Source organism: Aotus nancymaae, unplaced genomic scaffold (genome assembly GCF_030222135.1).
Source record: "Aotus nancymaae isolate 86718 unplaced genomic scaffold, 86718_ANA_hifiasm-v0.15.2.pri h1tg000014l, whole genome shotgun sequence".
NCBI lineage: Eukaryota > Metazoa > Chordata > Mammalia > Primates > Aotidae > Aotus > Aotus nancymaae.
Window position 1 is genome coordinate 56,733,619 of NW_026988425.1, and position 17,496 is coordinate 56,751,114.

Sequence of the window (17,496 nt, forward strand, 5' to 3'; positions counted from 1 at the left end):
GCAGTGTTTTCCTTGTGTTTTCTTCCAGTAGCTTTATAGTTTCAGATCTTATGTTTAAGTCTTTAATGCATCTTGACTTGATTTTTGTATGCAGTGAGAAATAGTCCAGTTTCATTCTTCTGCAAATGAATATCCAAGCCAGAGTTCTTGATTCAGTAGATCTGGAATAGAGCCTGTGAGTTTTCAGTTTCACAAGTGTGCTGATGCTGTTGGTCTGGGACCGTACATTGAGAACCATTGTGTTAATGTATTTGAGAGAAAACCAGAAAGGAGCTGAAGAGTAGTTTTAAGATATATTAGAAATTGCATAAATAAAGTAAAGCCCCAACAACTCCAAAGACTTTTCAAACAATGGTTGGCTTTTCCCTGCTAAACTTAATACTTTTTCTGGGATTATAATTTCAGCAGAAAATGTGAATATATTTTAAATGAATGTTACTTTTCCTAAGTAATTTGTTTTGTTATGGAGGAATGATGTTGTTGTTCACCTTGAGAGACATTTTTAATAATGTATTCTTTTCTTTGTTATATCCTTCCAACTCCTACAACTCTAATTATGTTTTCTTCTTTAATTACTAAAAGTACACGTTCATTGGGAAAAAATTTAAACAGTGCAGAAATATGTAAGGGAAGCTGAAAACTTCACCATGCCCCACTTCTTATCACCTAAATCATATCCTCTTAAAGATGTTCACAAGCAACACAGCTGCCTATGTGAAGTTCAGAAAAATATATATAACAAAGTATTTTTATCCTAAAACAAAATTCCTAAATTCAAAGAAGGCAGTTCAGAAAATCTATCAAAATTTTTGCTTTTTGAAAATATAACTTCTAATTGATTTAGACTCAACTAGAAAACCAGGGTTGCTTTGTTGATCTACTCTGCCTCATGGCCTTCTGGGTCTTTTGAGTAACCATTGGACAGATTTTTGCTGTCTTTTCTATTGCTTCGTGTATTTTGTAGTAGAGTAATAGTAGAGTTTATCCAGCTCTCACCTGTATCAGTGTTAATGCATGACAAATATTTTCCCTATAAACATTTTTAAAACTGTTTTGATAAATATATCACATACAGAAGTAGACACACAACTACCCCTGAGGTCAAGAAATAGAACATTCAGATGTAGTACATATGTGGACATTTCTTGAGCCTCTAGGCATTATACAAACATATAATTCAGTTTTAAGCTTTGAGGTGAAGGAGGACCAACAAGTAATTAGGACATTTTTACTCAATTAACTTAGCTGTACAGCAACAAAAAAAAAAACAGTAAAATCTCCTGTATTTGTTCTTACACGGTGTTAAAAAAGAAGAAAGCCCAGGGAAACTTTCAAGCTTCTGACAAACAGCTTTAATGCCAGGCCTTCCTACCAAGTTGGTCTCACACGAACCTTTTCTGTTGAGACCTGTTTTTTTTTGCTTTTTTTCATACAGCTCCAACTCCTTTACTGGTCCTCTGTTACTAATCTCCAAACTAGAAAAATGTATATTTGAACTTAAAGTATGATGTGCTCCGTTAAGAGGAAGGAGAATGGGTTATGTGAAGCAAAACAGGCTGTTCTGTTTACTATTAGACTTTATTTAGACCTACTCCTTTCTTATTAAAATTTATATTTGGCTTTTCTCGTACTGGACTTACCTATATGAACTCTTTTAAGCGCCCTCTACCACTGGTCATCCCTTTGCTGAAGCTAGTATAAGCTTGTGTGGCTGCACACTTTTAATGTGGGAAGCCTGGTGGGTTAACAGAGAAATGTTGGAGAAAGCAGTATGAGAGAGAAGAATGTATAGTATACCTCCTGCTGGCCCAGATGTGCCTTGTTTCATTGCTTCTGACTCAATTCCGAGACATCATGTGATAGAGGACATTATAATTTAGTAGAAAGTAGTTTTCTTATCCTGAATAATGTGGAGACCTTACACCATTTATATGTTGTCTTCTGGTTTTCTTTTGTCTCCATTTCTTCCCATGTCTGTGGAATTTTCAGTACATGCACATAAACCCTAGCTGTTGTTAGTTTGGATCTTTGGCTTTTGGCAACCTTATTGCTTTTTGTCATATATTTTCTATGATACACGAGTTAATACGTAAGTTTGTATTTTTGTCTGAGGCTCTGAGGAGCAAAAGTTTTTATGTTGTAGTGCAGTTTCTTAAGCCTTGGCTTTTGAAACTCCCTTATCCTGTTACCTGCTTCTCATCTATGAAGCATCCTTAAATACCATCTTCTAGAATCACGACCATACCTTCAGTGTTGTTATTGTAGTTGTAGTCTTAGTATAAACACTACTGACTAGGTAAATCCAGATCATACAATTCTTAGCAGATGGAAAGGCCCTATGAAAGCCCAGAAACCAGAAAGTGTTAAAGAGAGCTGATGAAGCTGGAGAACTGGAGAACAGTGTGAGGCTAGATAAGGTCAGAACCCTGGGCAGGAACTGGGTCATACAGGACTGAGTAAACTAGGATTAAGGGTTTGGATTTTTAAATGTAATGGAAAGTTATTGAAAGATGTAAACTTTTGCTTTAAAGCAAGAAAAAGATACCTGATTTTGTAAAAAGCATTCTAGTCTGCTATATAGAGAATGGATTAGAGGAAGTCAAGAGTAGAAGTTTCCTTGTTTGGGAAAGCAGGCAGTAGTTTAAACTCTAAACTCGAGACAGAATTGGCTTGTTGCACAGTGTTAATAGTAGGAATATACAGGAGGAGAAACAAGAAAAATTTCAGAGATAAATTTGACATAATTGGGTGATGAATTGAGTAAATGAGAAAGGTAAATTGGACGGGTAAATAAGAAGAAAGGTAAACTGAATCCCTGGTTTCTAGCATGAGTCACTGGGTTGATAGAGATGCTTTTCATTCAGTTAAGGAAAACAGGAAGAGAGCCTGGTTTTGATTTTCTTTTTTGTTTTTTGTTTCCTTGTTTTTGTTGGGGAGGCACTCATAAGTTTGGTGTTGGATTTCTTGTTTGAGATGATTGTGAGAGTGCCAAGAGTGGATGAGAAGGATGCTGGTGGACTTCGGATTCTGGAGCTCAGAGAAGGGTCATTGAGTATAAAGATTTTTGGGCAACTGGAATGCATTATTATTCTAAAGCTGTAGCAAAATAGTCAAATATCTATTTATATGAATTTGTTAGTTTAGTTACACATATGTATATTTAAATGTGAAATTTTGCTTTAGAGATTTTTTTATTTCATGATACAATTTTATTCAAATGCTTCTTGCAAACTTTGACATTGGTGTCTTCACCATTATCAGTCAAAATCTCCGTTTGATCATGTAACACTGTTTTCCAGAGCATTTTGTCTTCATTTTGATCTGAGCTGTGTGGTATACAAGACTTTTCCAGGAATTTAATCCCACGATACAATTACCTTTTCATATAGCTTCAGTACATTAACAGAGTTGGCCTTTTGATTTGTTCTTAAAATACACGTTCATGATTACCTTGTAATTATATATTGTATAGCTTTATTTTCATCATTTTCCAATATCTACAACGTTGAAGTTGTACCTGTAGCTTCTTAATTACCAATTCTCTGATAAATTCCTTTATATCACTTAAAAAAAAAAAACCCAGTTCTGTCAAGTGACTTTTTAAATAACTATTCAAGCATTTTTAGTTAGCTTAATTTTTTTTTATTTTTATTTTTTCCAGACAGTTCTATAGTAGTTGTTAATCATCTCCTTTTCATAGAACCTTAGTGTGTCTTCACTGGGCATTGTTTCTTACAGCAAAATCACATAGGATGGCAATTTCTTCTTATCCCATTACATACAGATCATTTTAGTTATTTCTTCTAGTCTTGAAGATAATGGTTTTGTTGGGGGAGGGCGGTGCTGCTGCTGCTGCTGTGTGTGTGTGTGTGTGTGTGTGTGTGTGTGTGTGTGTCTATACTCAAAAAATAAAAGAAAACATAATCAGAGGAATAGTTTAGTATATAAAAGTCTTTATAAGGATCATTATTGAATGCAAAAATTCAACTTTTACTTTAAGATAGTCAATTTCCACTATAATTTTTTAGCTTATTTTCTTGCCAGTATTTTTCAGAGGAGCTAGATTTATTAATATACTTTTCCATGACCATGCAGAGAATTACTGTGTAGAAAAGATGTATGCTTCCATTCGAATGACAGAAGTATTTGCAGGCTGTGTCCTGGAAAATATGTGTGGGGAAAAATTTTTTTTTTTTTTTCCCCCTTTTAACCCCATTCTCTACCTGACCCAACTGGTGCCCTGTGGTAATGAGTTTATTACATTTTTAAGTGTATAAGTATTTTTAAAGTATTTTCTCAGGTTTCTGATCTGAAAAATATTGACAAATATAATACATTTTTTTTAAAAGTTCTTTGGCATCTTCAGCAGTTTTTAAGAGTGTAAAAGGATACCAAGACCAAAAAGTTTAAGAGACTTAGAGAATGACTGTTAACCCCTCATTGTTCAAATGAGAAATAGTGATGATGCTGACATTTGAGTAGTGCTCTAGTACATGTGGCAGGCCTTGTTATAAGCACTTTACTTGTGGGTATTATTATGTCCTCATGTTACTGATGAGGCAAGTGAGCACAGAGAGGTTAAATTGACTTGCCCAAGGCCACGTAGTTAAGTCACTGGTGAAGCCACAATTTGAGGCTCTGTTGCTGACCAGTTTTCTGCCACTTCCATGAGGTCTGGAAGGGGTCAGAAAGTCCATGCCATCTGGTTACATCACCAGCTCTCTACCAGTCTCACAATCACTTTGCAGGAGTCACTGAGGCCTTGAATCTGCTTTGCAGTCTTCATCACAAATTCTGCCACTCTGAATGGTTTCAAGCATGGCCTTAGAATTGGCCCTACAAGACTTGGATTTTTTTTTCAAATCTATGCACTTCCACTTTATCCATACATTCCATGCTCAAAACGCTAATATCCTGTCTTATTGTAACTTCATATTTTCCAGTTTTCTTACTCTTTACCACTAAACCTTTTTTTTTTTTTTTTTTTTAAATGTGCAGTGTCTTGCTTTGTCACCCAGGCTGGAGTGCAGTGGTGTGATCATGTTTCACTGCAACCTTGAACTCCTCGGCTCAAGCAATCATCTTCATATCTCAGCTGGGACTGAGTAGCTGGGACTACAGGCATGCACCACTGTCCCCAGATAATTTTCTTATTGTTTGTAGAGACAAGGGTCTCATTTTGTTGCCTAGGCTAGTCTTGAACTCCTGGCTTTAAGTGACTCTTCCACCTCAGCCTCCCAAAGTGGAATTATAGGTGTGAACCGCCATGACTGGCATAAACCTTGATGCTTGCACTTGGTGTTAGGGTTTTTTCCTTTTTTTTTTTTTTCCCTTTTAACTGCATTCTCTACCTGACCCAGCTGGTGCCCTGTGGTCAACTCAGATTCTCATTCATACCCTCAGCTCTTTAAACCCCTCATCCTCAAACATTACCAGCTTTGCAATCTTCCAAGCCTCAATTGCCTTACTCAGTTTCTTCCTATGAATATTTGCTTGGGGTGTAAAGTATAGCAACTAAAAATGATAGAAATATACAGATTGGGGCTGTTAAAAATCTAGGGCATTCAATTGCTGTTGGACCTCAGTGCCATTGAGCAATCTTTGTCCTTGGTCAGGACCCTCTACTATAAACATTCACCATTTGGCTCCAACTGCTTAGTCACCCACATGCCTAATACATAACCTCACCTTCTAATTCACAGAGAGAGGAAAGTTCAAAATGCAGGAATTTCTGCTTCCCACTGTGAGCCTCCAAGGGAGTGTGTCCATCTGTGTCCTGCTGCCTCATGCAAGGAGATATCCTTTCTGTTCAGCCCTGCCTCTGTTATGATCCCACTTCATCCCATCTCTGCGATCTTGCTCCTTCAGTCACCGCCTTGTCACCTGCACTTTCAGCTGCTCAACCTCTACTGGTCCATTTCCCTCAGCCAAAAAACACCCCTTCAACCCTGCACTCCCTCTGGTTATTACGCTGTTGTTTCCCTCCGTGGAGAAGCTTTTTGAAAGAATTGTCACTCCCCTTCCTCAGCTTAGAACCTGATTTATCTGATTGCTTGACTTTTGGTGTTGGTCACTCTCTCATTTTCTAGGATACCACTTTCATCATCTTCTCTCTTATGTCTTTGCTCTTTTTGTACCTCCTATTGTATTGAGTGAAGTCACTAACCTAGTCAAGTCACCCACCCAAGATGAAACCCAGCAGTTGTCCTAGACTCTTTCCTCCCATTTTTCTTCCATAGCCAATTAGTTGCCAAATCCTGTGATGTTTACCCATTAAACATCTGTCAAATCTGCCCCTTTCTCTTTATTCCCATGGCCACCAAACCATTTCAGGCTGCTACCATCTCTTTTTGAGATGTGGACTGATCTTGGCTTCTCACCAACAATCATACTCCCTTATGTGGTCCTTTGTACTCCCCGGGGCAATAATGATGCTGAAGGGCCCCCCAGAGAAGAAGTCTATGCCAGAGAACAAGAGTGACCAGAAGAGGCTATGCTCACAGAAGGCAAAGAAGCAGAGTCTTCAGGAAGGGAGACCAGTGTTATCCACCCAGCAAAGCTATCTCATGAGGTAGACTGAAGTGTGGCCTCTAGATTTCAAAAATGGATGTCATCTGTCCACGGAGTTGTAGGATCAGAAGCTGCATTGCTCTAGGCTGAAGGGAGTCCTGCAAAGCCTAGAAACTGAGAGTTGCTAGAGATGACTTCTTCCAAAAGATGAGCTGTGGACTCTGTAGAAGCCCTCTGAAAAGCAGTTTCTCAGCATGGTGAGGTCAAGCCTGGAGCACTGCCCTCTAGGTTTGATCAGTATAAGATTCTGGATTTCAGTCTTGGCTCTAGCTGCTGGCAGCTGCGTGGACACTCCACCATCTCAGTCATTATTGCTTGCCAATTGTAGTTGATTTCAGCTAAGTTTGTTCCTTGCTCAGGGGCTCTTCCCATTGTCAGCTCTTCCTCCTCTGGTGGGAAAAGTGGAAAACTATTTTCTTTAATGTTACTACTGTTGTAGTCTCTACTGTTGTAGAAATTCTGGAATAAAGCTGATAAATCAAGGCTTGTTTCTTCCTTTGACTGTTTCAATAAATTGTTGTTCTTTGCTTAACTCTGTTGAATGATATAAGCAGATAAATATAGTTGGAATATTCTATTTGGTTGTGAGTTTTAGTGCCTAAAAACTTGTTTAGTCTCTTAAATTACCCTAACTTGACTTACTTCCTGTATTTAAAATATAATAATGCAAGAATGACTTTAAATATTAATTAGGTATGATATATAAATAGCATAATTATGGTCTGGTTAGAGCTGAGAAAATTCTAAGGTGATTAAGGTTTTGATTCATTTCTGTCTTGAGATTGCTATTATTAAAAAGCCTTGCATCATCAGTTTTAGCTTATATAACTATTTCGAAAAGTTAATTGAAAAATTTGTGTTACTGCCTGCCTGTTTTCCTCCTTAGACTTTATAAAAGTCTGTAAAATCTGCACTTTTATAGATTTACCCCCAAATCTATAAAAAATAAAAAAAAACACACACTAAATTTTTAAAAATTTTTTATTGTTATTTAATTCGAATTTCCCTAATGCCGAATGATGATGAGCATCCTTTTAGGATGCTCACATGTCGTCTGTATATCTTTGGCAAAATATCTGTTCACATTTTTGCCTTTTTTAAAAAAGTGTTTTTGTTTTGTTTCTTTTAAGAGACGGATCTCTCTATGTTGTTCAGGCTGGAGAGCAGTGGCTGTTCACAAGTGTGATCATAGTGCACTGCAGTCTTGAACTCCTGGCCTCAAGAGATCCTTCTGCCTCAGCCTCCCAGGTAGCTAGAACTATAGCAGGCTTGCACCACTGCACCTGATGCCTATTTTAAATTGAAATTATTTGTTATCTTACTGTGTTTTCAGGGTTCTTTTTACATCCTAGATTCAAGTCCATTAGCAGATACTTGTTTTACAAATATTTTCTTCCAGAATATGGCATGTCCTTTTTCTTCACAGTATCATTAGAAGAGCAGGAATTTTTACTTGTCAATACTCCGTATGTTTGTCTTTGTAGTTATAAAAGTAACATAACACTGTTATAATAAATCCAAGAATATTAAAATAGTCCTTTTCTATCTAATCTATCCATCTAGTATTTAAACATATGAATAATCTAGTGAAAAAGAATTTTATAATGTTATAGGCAAAGTTAAAATTTTTGTTTTAAGAAATATATTTTGAAAGTTTCTTTTGTATTTCAGAACTGAAATTTTTCTTCTTGTTCAAGAGGATATTTAGGGGAAAAAAAAATTAACCTGTTCTAGTACTCCAGTTAACCTGTTTTGCTTTTCTTTTATTCTAGTGTTATCCAAGATAAATTCTGTGGGATTATAAACATCTCAGTAGAAGGCCTGCATGATGTCATGACGGAAGATCCTGAAACTGGAACTTATAAAGAGTAGGTGCATTATTTAATTAATCACAATTGGATTTGGGGAATAATTAAATACATGCTGCAAGATTTTTATTTACCATCACTCTATAAGCACAGTATGGAAGTTTTATAATTTGTCTTTTATATGGAAATGTTTTTGTTATTTTGCTTATGATATTTATTGTTTGATCTTGGTATCAGCTTTATTATGTTACAGCAACAACCTGAATTGAGTTTCTTTGATTTAATCATTGTTTGATGATTAAGTTTTTACAGTTTCAAATATCTTTTAGCATGTAAGTTTTTTTCCTAGTGTGTTTTGAGCATGCTCTTTTTTTCAACTTTACTCTTTATAATGCCATCTCTAGCAGATAGAAAAGACTGTCACTTGAATCATATTTTGTTGACAAATATGGTTAGCAGATATATGTTGTTGAATATTACTAAATATGTCAACAGAATGTGTCTGACATGTCACTTAGCTTTTGAGAACACTGGAGTTCGTATGAAGTGGAAACATCAAATTTTTTCAGAGTACAAACCAAAAACAAGAAAGCATTCATGCATGTAGGCAGTTTTTTTTCTTTTTAAGTTAATTTAAGGGTTTATGACTGTATTAGTCCATTATCATGCTGCTATAAAGAACTGCCTAAGACTGGGTAATTGATAAAGGAAAAGGGTTTAATTTAACTCATGGTTCCTCAGGGCTGGGGAGGAACTGTGAGTTAAATTAGGAAATCTACAGTCATGGCAGAGGGGGAAGCAAACACATCCTTTTTCACATGTCGGTAGGAAGCAGAAGTGCTGAGCAAAGGGGGAAAAGCCCCTTATCAAACCATCTCATCTCGTGAGAGCTCACTCACTAGCACGAGAATAGCATGTGGGTAACTGCTCCCATGATTCAATTACCTCTAACTCGGTCCCTCCCATGACACGTGGGGATTATGGGAACTACAATTCAAGATGAAATTTGGATGGGAACACAGCCAAACCATATCAACTGCACATGACAGTAAATTGTATACATAATATGTGACAAAGTTTACAACTATGTGTGAAATATTTAGGATATAATCAGATGTTCCTTGTCCTCTTTGGAGTATACAGTTTCGTTGAGGGAAAGACATGGCTGATAGCACAGTTAAAACACTAGTAATGAAACAGACAGTTATATCTGTTTTGTGCAGGGCACAACAAACAGTACAATTCTAAATTTTGCTTTAATAGTAAATCAGGGAAAGAAAAAAGGCACTATGTGTTACAGTCTTCAGGGAAGGATATGGGTTAGGTTGTAGGAAGTAGAACAAAATTATAACATGTTTTAACTGGAAGAGGTGAGAGTCCGAAAGTTACTAGAAAATTTAGAAATTATCTAGTGCAGTCTCATAGTATTAACAGTCAGGATATCATGGCTCTGAAAAGCTGGCCAGGTGCAGTGGCTCAAGCCTGTAATTCCAACACTTTGGGAGACTGAGTCAGGCAGAATGCTTGAGGTTAGGAGTTTGAGACCAGCCTGGCTAACGTGAGGAAACTACCATCTCTACTAAAAATATATATATAAAAAAAAAAAGAAAAATAGTGGAGTGACACTGCAAATTTGTGGAAGAGTCAAGATGAGTCAGGATCTCAATATGCCAAGCTCAGCCTTAAAGTAAAGGGTGTGGTTTGGGAGGGGGAAAATGTTGGAAGTAGGGAAAACCAGTTTTAGGATCCTAGCTACAAAGGCCTAGACTTGGGCATTTTATATTGATTAGTAGCTAGAACATATCTAACCACTGGTTTCTTTTTTACCCAGAATTGTTTGGTGATTTCTTTTTACTCTGGGGTGGTACTTTGCATATAGGAACACAGTTGAGAAACAAATTACCTACCTTTTCTTAGTCTCTGTTTCTAAGAGTGGTTAGACTAGATCTCTATTAAATCTTCCTACTTTGTAATTCTATTAATTACATAGAGTTCTATAAATTATAGTCCATGAGACTATAAGGGATAAATAAAGTTAGCTACGTAAGTATGTATTTTATATTTCTCACATAGACTTTTCTGAAAAGTTACTTAAATGAGTTAACTATATAACTTTTCAGAAAAGTCTGCATGAGAAACATAAAATACATACTTACACAGCTAACCTGGCCTTCAACTTCCCCTTCCTGTTTATTTAAACAGTTTATTCAAAAAAGTTAATCTTTCCGGTTATATCGAATTCTTATTATAGTCTCTTAACTGAGTGAATTGGAAAAAAGGAAGAAAACTCTGTTTCCTTCACCTACATCAGTAGTGTATTAGGGTTCTCCAAAGAAACAGAACCAAGAGGAGACAAAAAAATATATAAAGAAATTGATTGTAAGGAATTGGCTTACACAATTATGGAGGCTGAGGAGTCCAAAATCTACAATCTGCAGGCTTGAGACCCAGGAAAGCTCATGGTGTAAGTCAGAAGTTCCTCCAGTGTGGAAATCACCAGTGGACCTCCATTGAGTATAGAATATAGCCACAATTGTATTTCACAACATTTACTTAACTAGTTGGCTCTGAAGGTGGAAGAAGTACAGGGTCACAGCTTGAAGCAGTCAGAGGATGAATTCTTCCTCATCTAGTCAGAGTTTTTGTACTATTCAGGTTTTCAGTGGATTGGCTGAGGCCCACCCACACGGGGAGAACAAACTGCTTTGCCCAGTTTATATATTAAAATGCTAATCTCATACAGAAATAGCCTCACTGATACACCTAGAGTAATGTTTAACCAGATTGCTGGGCACCCAGTATCTCAGTCAAGTTGACACAAAATTAGCCATCACACTAAGAAAGCCTTGTTGACAGATCATCTTTTTATTCAAACTGTTTATGGCAGGCACTGTGCAGTGTGAGGAAGCAACTGAGTCTCTGACGTCAAAGAGCCCACAGCATAGAAGTGTAGATAGGGACCGATGGAACAATACCAGGTGCAAGAGAGAAAGGAGTCCAGGGAAACAGAATAATTCCTAAGGATTTGTAGTGGATTGGAGCCAACTAGTGAAGTAACCTTTGTGAAATACAAAGAATTGTGGTCTGTATTCTGTAGTCAATGGAGGTGTATTGGTGATTTCTACACTGGAGAGACATGATCAGTTTTATACTTAGAAATGTCACTTGGATGCATTGTGGAGGACAACCAAAGGGGTAGATGCTGGTGAGTGTTCTCAGACCAGTGGAACAACCTGGAATGCATGTTAGAAATGCAGATTTTGCTTCCTTAGTGCACACTCATATCAGAATCTTGGGGGGTCACACAGTAGAATCTGCATTGCAAACAGGAAACACGGTGATTCATATATACTGTGAAAATTGAGAACCTACTACTGTGGAGGTGGGAAGACCATATAATGGTAGCTGTTACAGTAATCTTACCTTGGTGAGCAGTGATAAGATGCATTTGAGATAGATTTTGGAGGAAGGATTAGCAGGAAATGGGGATAGGTTCGTATGGCTAGAGAGGGTTGAAAGGTATCTGTAGTTTGGGTGACATGTGACACACACGTGCATATATGATTTTTTAACATAGTTGTGCTTATACCTAGTAGCCTGTGATTTTTATACCTTGATTTGTCCTCATAACATATTGAAACAGGCATTTTTAAATTTAAACAATGTTTTGTGTGAGAATATGGAAATGGGTTTTTATTTTCCCTTCTAATGATCCTTCTTTTTTAAACTTAGAAACATTTATCTTCCAAGAGAAATGGAAAGTCAACAGTTGCCTGTTGCTAATCTTGATGCTAGTATTTCTTCAGGGTTGTACAGAAAATGAATTCTTTTAGAAGAAAGAATAATTCCATTTTGAGGGTTTATGAATCTGTTTATTTGTTGGGGTTTTGTTGGTGGGTTTGTGGTTTGGTTGGTTGTTTTATTTTTTTAACTAGAGTTTTTATTAAGCCAGGAAAATATATTCCTGAGGCTAGAGATTTGCCTTCTCTGATTTCTGCTTGTCTGGTTGGAGTGTTTCTCTTTTACTATAAAAAAAATAATAATATTTTTGTTGAAAGGAATATTGGGAAATGAAATTGACAATCCCTTGCCAAGTTTTGGGAAGTAAAAAGGAAGAAAGAATTTAGCGGCCAGGCACAGTGGCTCACGCCTATAATCCCAGCACTTTAGAAGGCCAAGAGAGTAGGATCTCTTGAGCCCAGGAGTTTGAGACCAATCTCTTAAAAAAAAAAATTTAAAAATTAGCCAGGCACATGCCTTTAGTCTCAGCTGCTTCAGAGACTGAGGTGGAAAGATTGCTTGAGCCTGAGAGGTCAAGGCTGCAGTGAGCTGTGATTGATTGCACCACTTCACTCCAGCTTGGGTGACAGAGCAAAGACCCTGTCTTAAAAAAAAAAGAATTTAGCCAGCATTTTAATATGTCTAGAGCCACTAAAATTTGATTAGAAAAGGACTCATAAATTGTGGTTTTTATAGCTAGAAAGTACAAAACATACCAAGTCTAAAAGAAGTAGTCTTAATTGAAACTATTCTGTATTCTGTAGTCAATGGAGGTCCACTGGTGCTTTCCACACTGGAAGGACATAATCAGATTTATGCTTAGAAAGGTTACTTTGGTCTATTGTGGAGGAAGACTGGCAGGGTAGATGCTGGTGAGTGGTCTCAGACCAGTAGAACAACCTGGGACGCTAAAAGTTAAAATTAGGCTTTTATAAGATGTTTTTTCCTTCATTCAATACATTGACCCACCAGACGGCTCTTCAGAATAGATTAGAGAATACTAGAGCAAACATTGGTTCCTGGATTCTGACATCTGTATGTTATCTTAACTTGTGTAGATCCTAGTGACCTCCTTGGGAAGTCTCTCTTTCTTAACTTGCCCCCCGTCTGATCCATTCTGCCCCACTTAAAATTAAAAACCCAGTTTCTTACAGGATCAAGTTAATGGGGCTCTATTCTGTGCTGACTCAGTCACCAGCTTTATCTCTTGCATCCCTGGATTCTTCATCATTCTGTAAACGTGCCATTCATTTTTATACTCATGGCTTGACTAATAATATTTCTGCTCCTTGGTGTGTCAAGCCCTCACCCTTATCCTCCTTAGCAAATATCTGCCTCTAAAATTGCACTCCAGACTTACAGGAAGAATCATTGCATCTTTCCCTGTTTCTTCATGGCACTTTGTCTTTACTGCTAATATACAGTATTTAGTTGCTTATATTCAGTCTAGTGACCGTAAGAGGATTGGAGACAGTGCATAAGAAAGCACGTGCTCATTATAACAGAAAACTATTAACACAGGATTGAAGGGATTTTAATAAACAATTTAACAAGAGTTTTATTAAGCAAGTAATTGTTCACAGATTGGGCAGCCCCCAGAACCAGAATCGGTTTACAGTGTCTTCAGGGCTGCACCTGGTCAAGATAATATTTATGAGCAGAAAAGGGAAAGTGAGGTACAGAAAAGGGAAGTGGTACAGAAACAGCTGAATTGGTTACAGCTCGGCATTTGCCTTATTTGAACATGGTTTCAACAGACAGCCACCTGTGAAACTCTGATTGGTACAAGAGTAGGTTACAGTCTCTTTACACTTCCAGTTAGGTTACACTTTACTATGTATAGAGAGACTTTCAGGTTGAACTTAAAATATGTGAGGAGGAAGCTTTAGGCTAAATATAATTTAACACAGGAGAGAGAGACTCATAATATTTATTCTCATTGGAGTGTCATGCCCTGAGCCCAGAAATGCATTTTTCATGAGGTATTTATATAAGAGACCGTAAAAGGGCTTTCCGTTTTAACAATAAAGAATTAGTTGTTTCTGATAACCTAATGATTGTAGGTAAGTGACTGCAAGATTAGCTGACTGTGGCCTTAGCAACTTCACCAAAGCCCCAGGTTTTTTCTAACCCATCCCCTCAGCATATTAACTTCATCTGCAGGCTACCATCCCTTATCAATAAAAAGTAGTTTTAGACATTACAGTTCGTGGCATTGCCCATGACAGGTAAGTAATCTTCTTCCTTATGTCTTTAAAGATCAAAGCAGACCTTTTCTAGAAATGATTGCATTAGACGTCTTCTTATGCCTGATTGGCCAGAATTCCTTAAACATGCCCCTGCTGAAAGTAATTGTTGACCAGAGAAATGGGATCTCCATGATTGCTTATTGAACCACTGGCATTGGGGCTGGGATCAGCTTTTTCTGAAACAGTGGTAGCATGGAAGAAGAGGATAACTGGACAGATTCAGGGCTCAGTTAAGAAGGAGGCTGATTAAATAGGCAAGCAAAGTGCCCACTATAGAGACCAACTGAATAGTGTCTGTTTTGTCATATGTGAAGCAACCCATAAATTATTATTTTTATTGTTATTATTTTTTTGAGCTGGAGTCTCGCTCTGTTGCCCAGCCTGGTATGCAGTGGCATGATCTCGGCTCATTGCAACCTCTGCCTACCAGGTTCAAGCAATTCTTTCATCTCACTCTCTTGAGTAGCTGGGATCACAGGCACCTGCCACCACGCCTGGCTAATTTTTGTATTTTTATTAGAAATGGGGTTTCACCAATCTGACCAGGCTGGTCTCAAACTCCTGACCTCAAGTGATCTGCTCACCTCAGCCTCCCAAAGTGCTGGGATTATAGTCAGGAGCCACTACACCTGGCCCATAAATCATTTTTTATATCAGCCTAGCTGAAAGTCAGTTACATAGCAGTAAAAAAAAAAAAAAAAAAAAAAAAAATCATTATTAAAGTCAATTTATTGGAAGCCAGACATAAAAAAACATAAGTAGGAAGCACTTTGGGTGGTTTGGCCTAACATAGGACAGTGGTTAATAAAATGTGTGCCCCCAACAACTTCCTCAACAACAGCAGCATCAACATTACATAGGAAATGATGAGAAAGCATCACAGAGGAACTTGTAAGAAATGCAGATTCTCAGGCTCCATCAAAATCTGCTGAATTAGACACTATGGAAGTGAGGCCCAACAAGCAGTCCTTTAACAAAGCCCTTCAGGTGGTTGAGTTGAAAGCTTAAGTTTGAGAATTGCTGATATTGGACATCAAGAAAGTGACTTGAATACCTGGCCTTTGCCCGCAGGTATCCCTCCTGTGCACACAGATGGGCTCTAGGTAGAGTGGAACTAAGCTTTTTGTAGACAGATGCACTTACTCTGTTCAGGTGCTGGAATAAGGGCAAATTTAAAGCATCCAATTTTGATACCCTGAAGTAGAGAAAAGTTCATTTAGACTACAAAAATTTTGAGGAAAAATACTATTTATCAGTGCCCAATTAACGTTTGTAAATTTAGGCTTTTCTTATCTGTAAAATGGCTGAACTACTTAGGGCAGAGTTTGTATAGATTAAATGAAAGGTATTACTTCAGGTATCTTTAAACCCAGAAATGACTTAAAAGGCTTTATTTTTTCATGCTAACACCTGTTGGCTCTGTTTAGCTGGTTGAGTTTCTTCTTGAGAAAGATTTTTATTTAGCGGACTGGAGTGCCTGGATCTATTTGGTGATTTTTGCCATGAGTTTAGAATGGAGGAATGGCCACTTATATTCATGTTAGTCTTTCCTATTTTAAACTGTTGTGTTTACTGTTTTTAGTATAACTATTAATGCATGCACAGTCTACACATTTTATTTATTAGAAATCTGTTCATTCTTACATGTCTTTTATGTAAAGCATGATTGTCTATCTTTAATCTTTGTCAACAAAATGAGATTTGACTTTTAATTGAAAATTTTCCTGCAGGACAGTTTTACCTTTGGGCTTTTCAAATACTGTCTTTTGTCTAGTTTTTGGTCAGTGAAAGAAACAAAACATGTAGGTATGTATCTCCAGAATATGCTCCAATATTAATATATCTTTTTATTTGTTTGTTTGAGATGGAGTCTCGTTCTGTCACCCAGTCTGGAGTGCAGTGGTGCAGTCTCAGCTCACTGCAACCTCCATCTCCCAGGTTCAAGTGATTCTTCCATCTCAGCCTGCCAAGTAACTGGGGTTACAGGCACCTGCGACTACGCCTGGCTAGTTACTATATTTTTTTTTAGTAGAGAAGGGATTTCACCATGTTACCCAGACTGGTCTTGAACTCGAGTGATCTGCTCACCTCAGCCTCCCAAAGTGCTGGGATTACAGGTGTGTGTCACCATGCCTGGCCTTAATTTGATAAATCTTTTAATTTAGGGAAAGCAAAACAGAGAGCATTCACTATATGAGTAAGTTAACAGATTTTGGAATGCAGTGGAAGAATTTGATGCAAAATAAAGCATGCTTTCATGCAGATCCATGATCGTTGCAGTTAGAATTCAAATCTGCAACAGACATAAACTGGCTAGTGTAAAGGAACCCCATATTACTATTCAGTTCTAAAATACAAACTGGGATGTAGACCTTTTTAGCTTTTGGGTTGGTAGAATAATGCAATTATCTCACTTTGTGTCGGATGGAGTCCACTGGCCAGCTACTTGTACCATACTCTATTTTGTCATGGCAGACAAAAGCATTGCAGCCCTAAGAGGTCGAGGCAGGTTAGGGATTGAGTTCTTGCTGTTTTTCAGGGACTTCTTATTTCTAGCCTAAGGTTTTTATTCTTTGATCACACCAGTAGGCACTGACTGGATCAGAGGCAGTCACTCCAAACTGCCCCCCAACCCCCCGCTCTGTCACCAGGTTGGAGTACAGTGGTGCAATCTTGGCTCACTGCAACCTCTGCCTCCTGGGTTCAAGCAATTCTCCTGCCTCAACCTCCTGAGTAGCTGGGACTACAGGTGTGCACCACCACGCCCAGCTAATTTTTTTTTTTTTTTTTAGTAGAGATGAGGGTTTCACCATGTTGGCCAGGATGATCTTGATTTCTTGACTTCGTGATCTGCCCAGTGGGGACTCCCAAAGTGCTGGGATTACAGGCATGAGCCACCACACCCAGCCCAAACATTGTTTTTGTTAATGGTAGGAAATAGAAATGAAGGACACTCATTTCCACTGCAAAAATAAGCCTGATCAAATTTTCTAGTATCAGCACCTGTGTTTTAATTCTATATTAAAAGCTGTTTACACAGCTGAGTCAGGAATTGTCCTTCACCTATACTTGCTACAAACCAAGAGAAA

At 37.7% G+C, this 17,496-nt stretch overlaps 1 protein-coding gene across 1 annotated transcript in view; it reads left to right on the top strand.

The window, feature by feature from the left end:
* Window positions 1-17,496, top strand: part of IPO11 (importin 11) — a 227,782-nt gene that overhangs the window by 178,409 nt on the left and 31,877 nt on the right. The window contains exon 28 of the mRNA XM_012462294.2: window positions 8,343-8,438. Within this exon, the coding sequence (XP_012317717.2) occupies window positions 8,343-8,438 (96 nt within the window). The remainder of the gene's footprint in view (window positions 1-8,342; window positions 8,439-17,496) is intronic.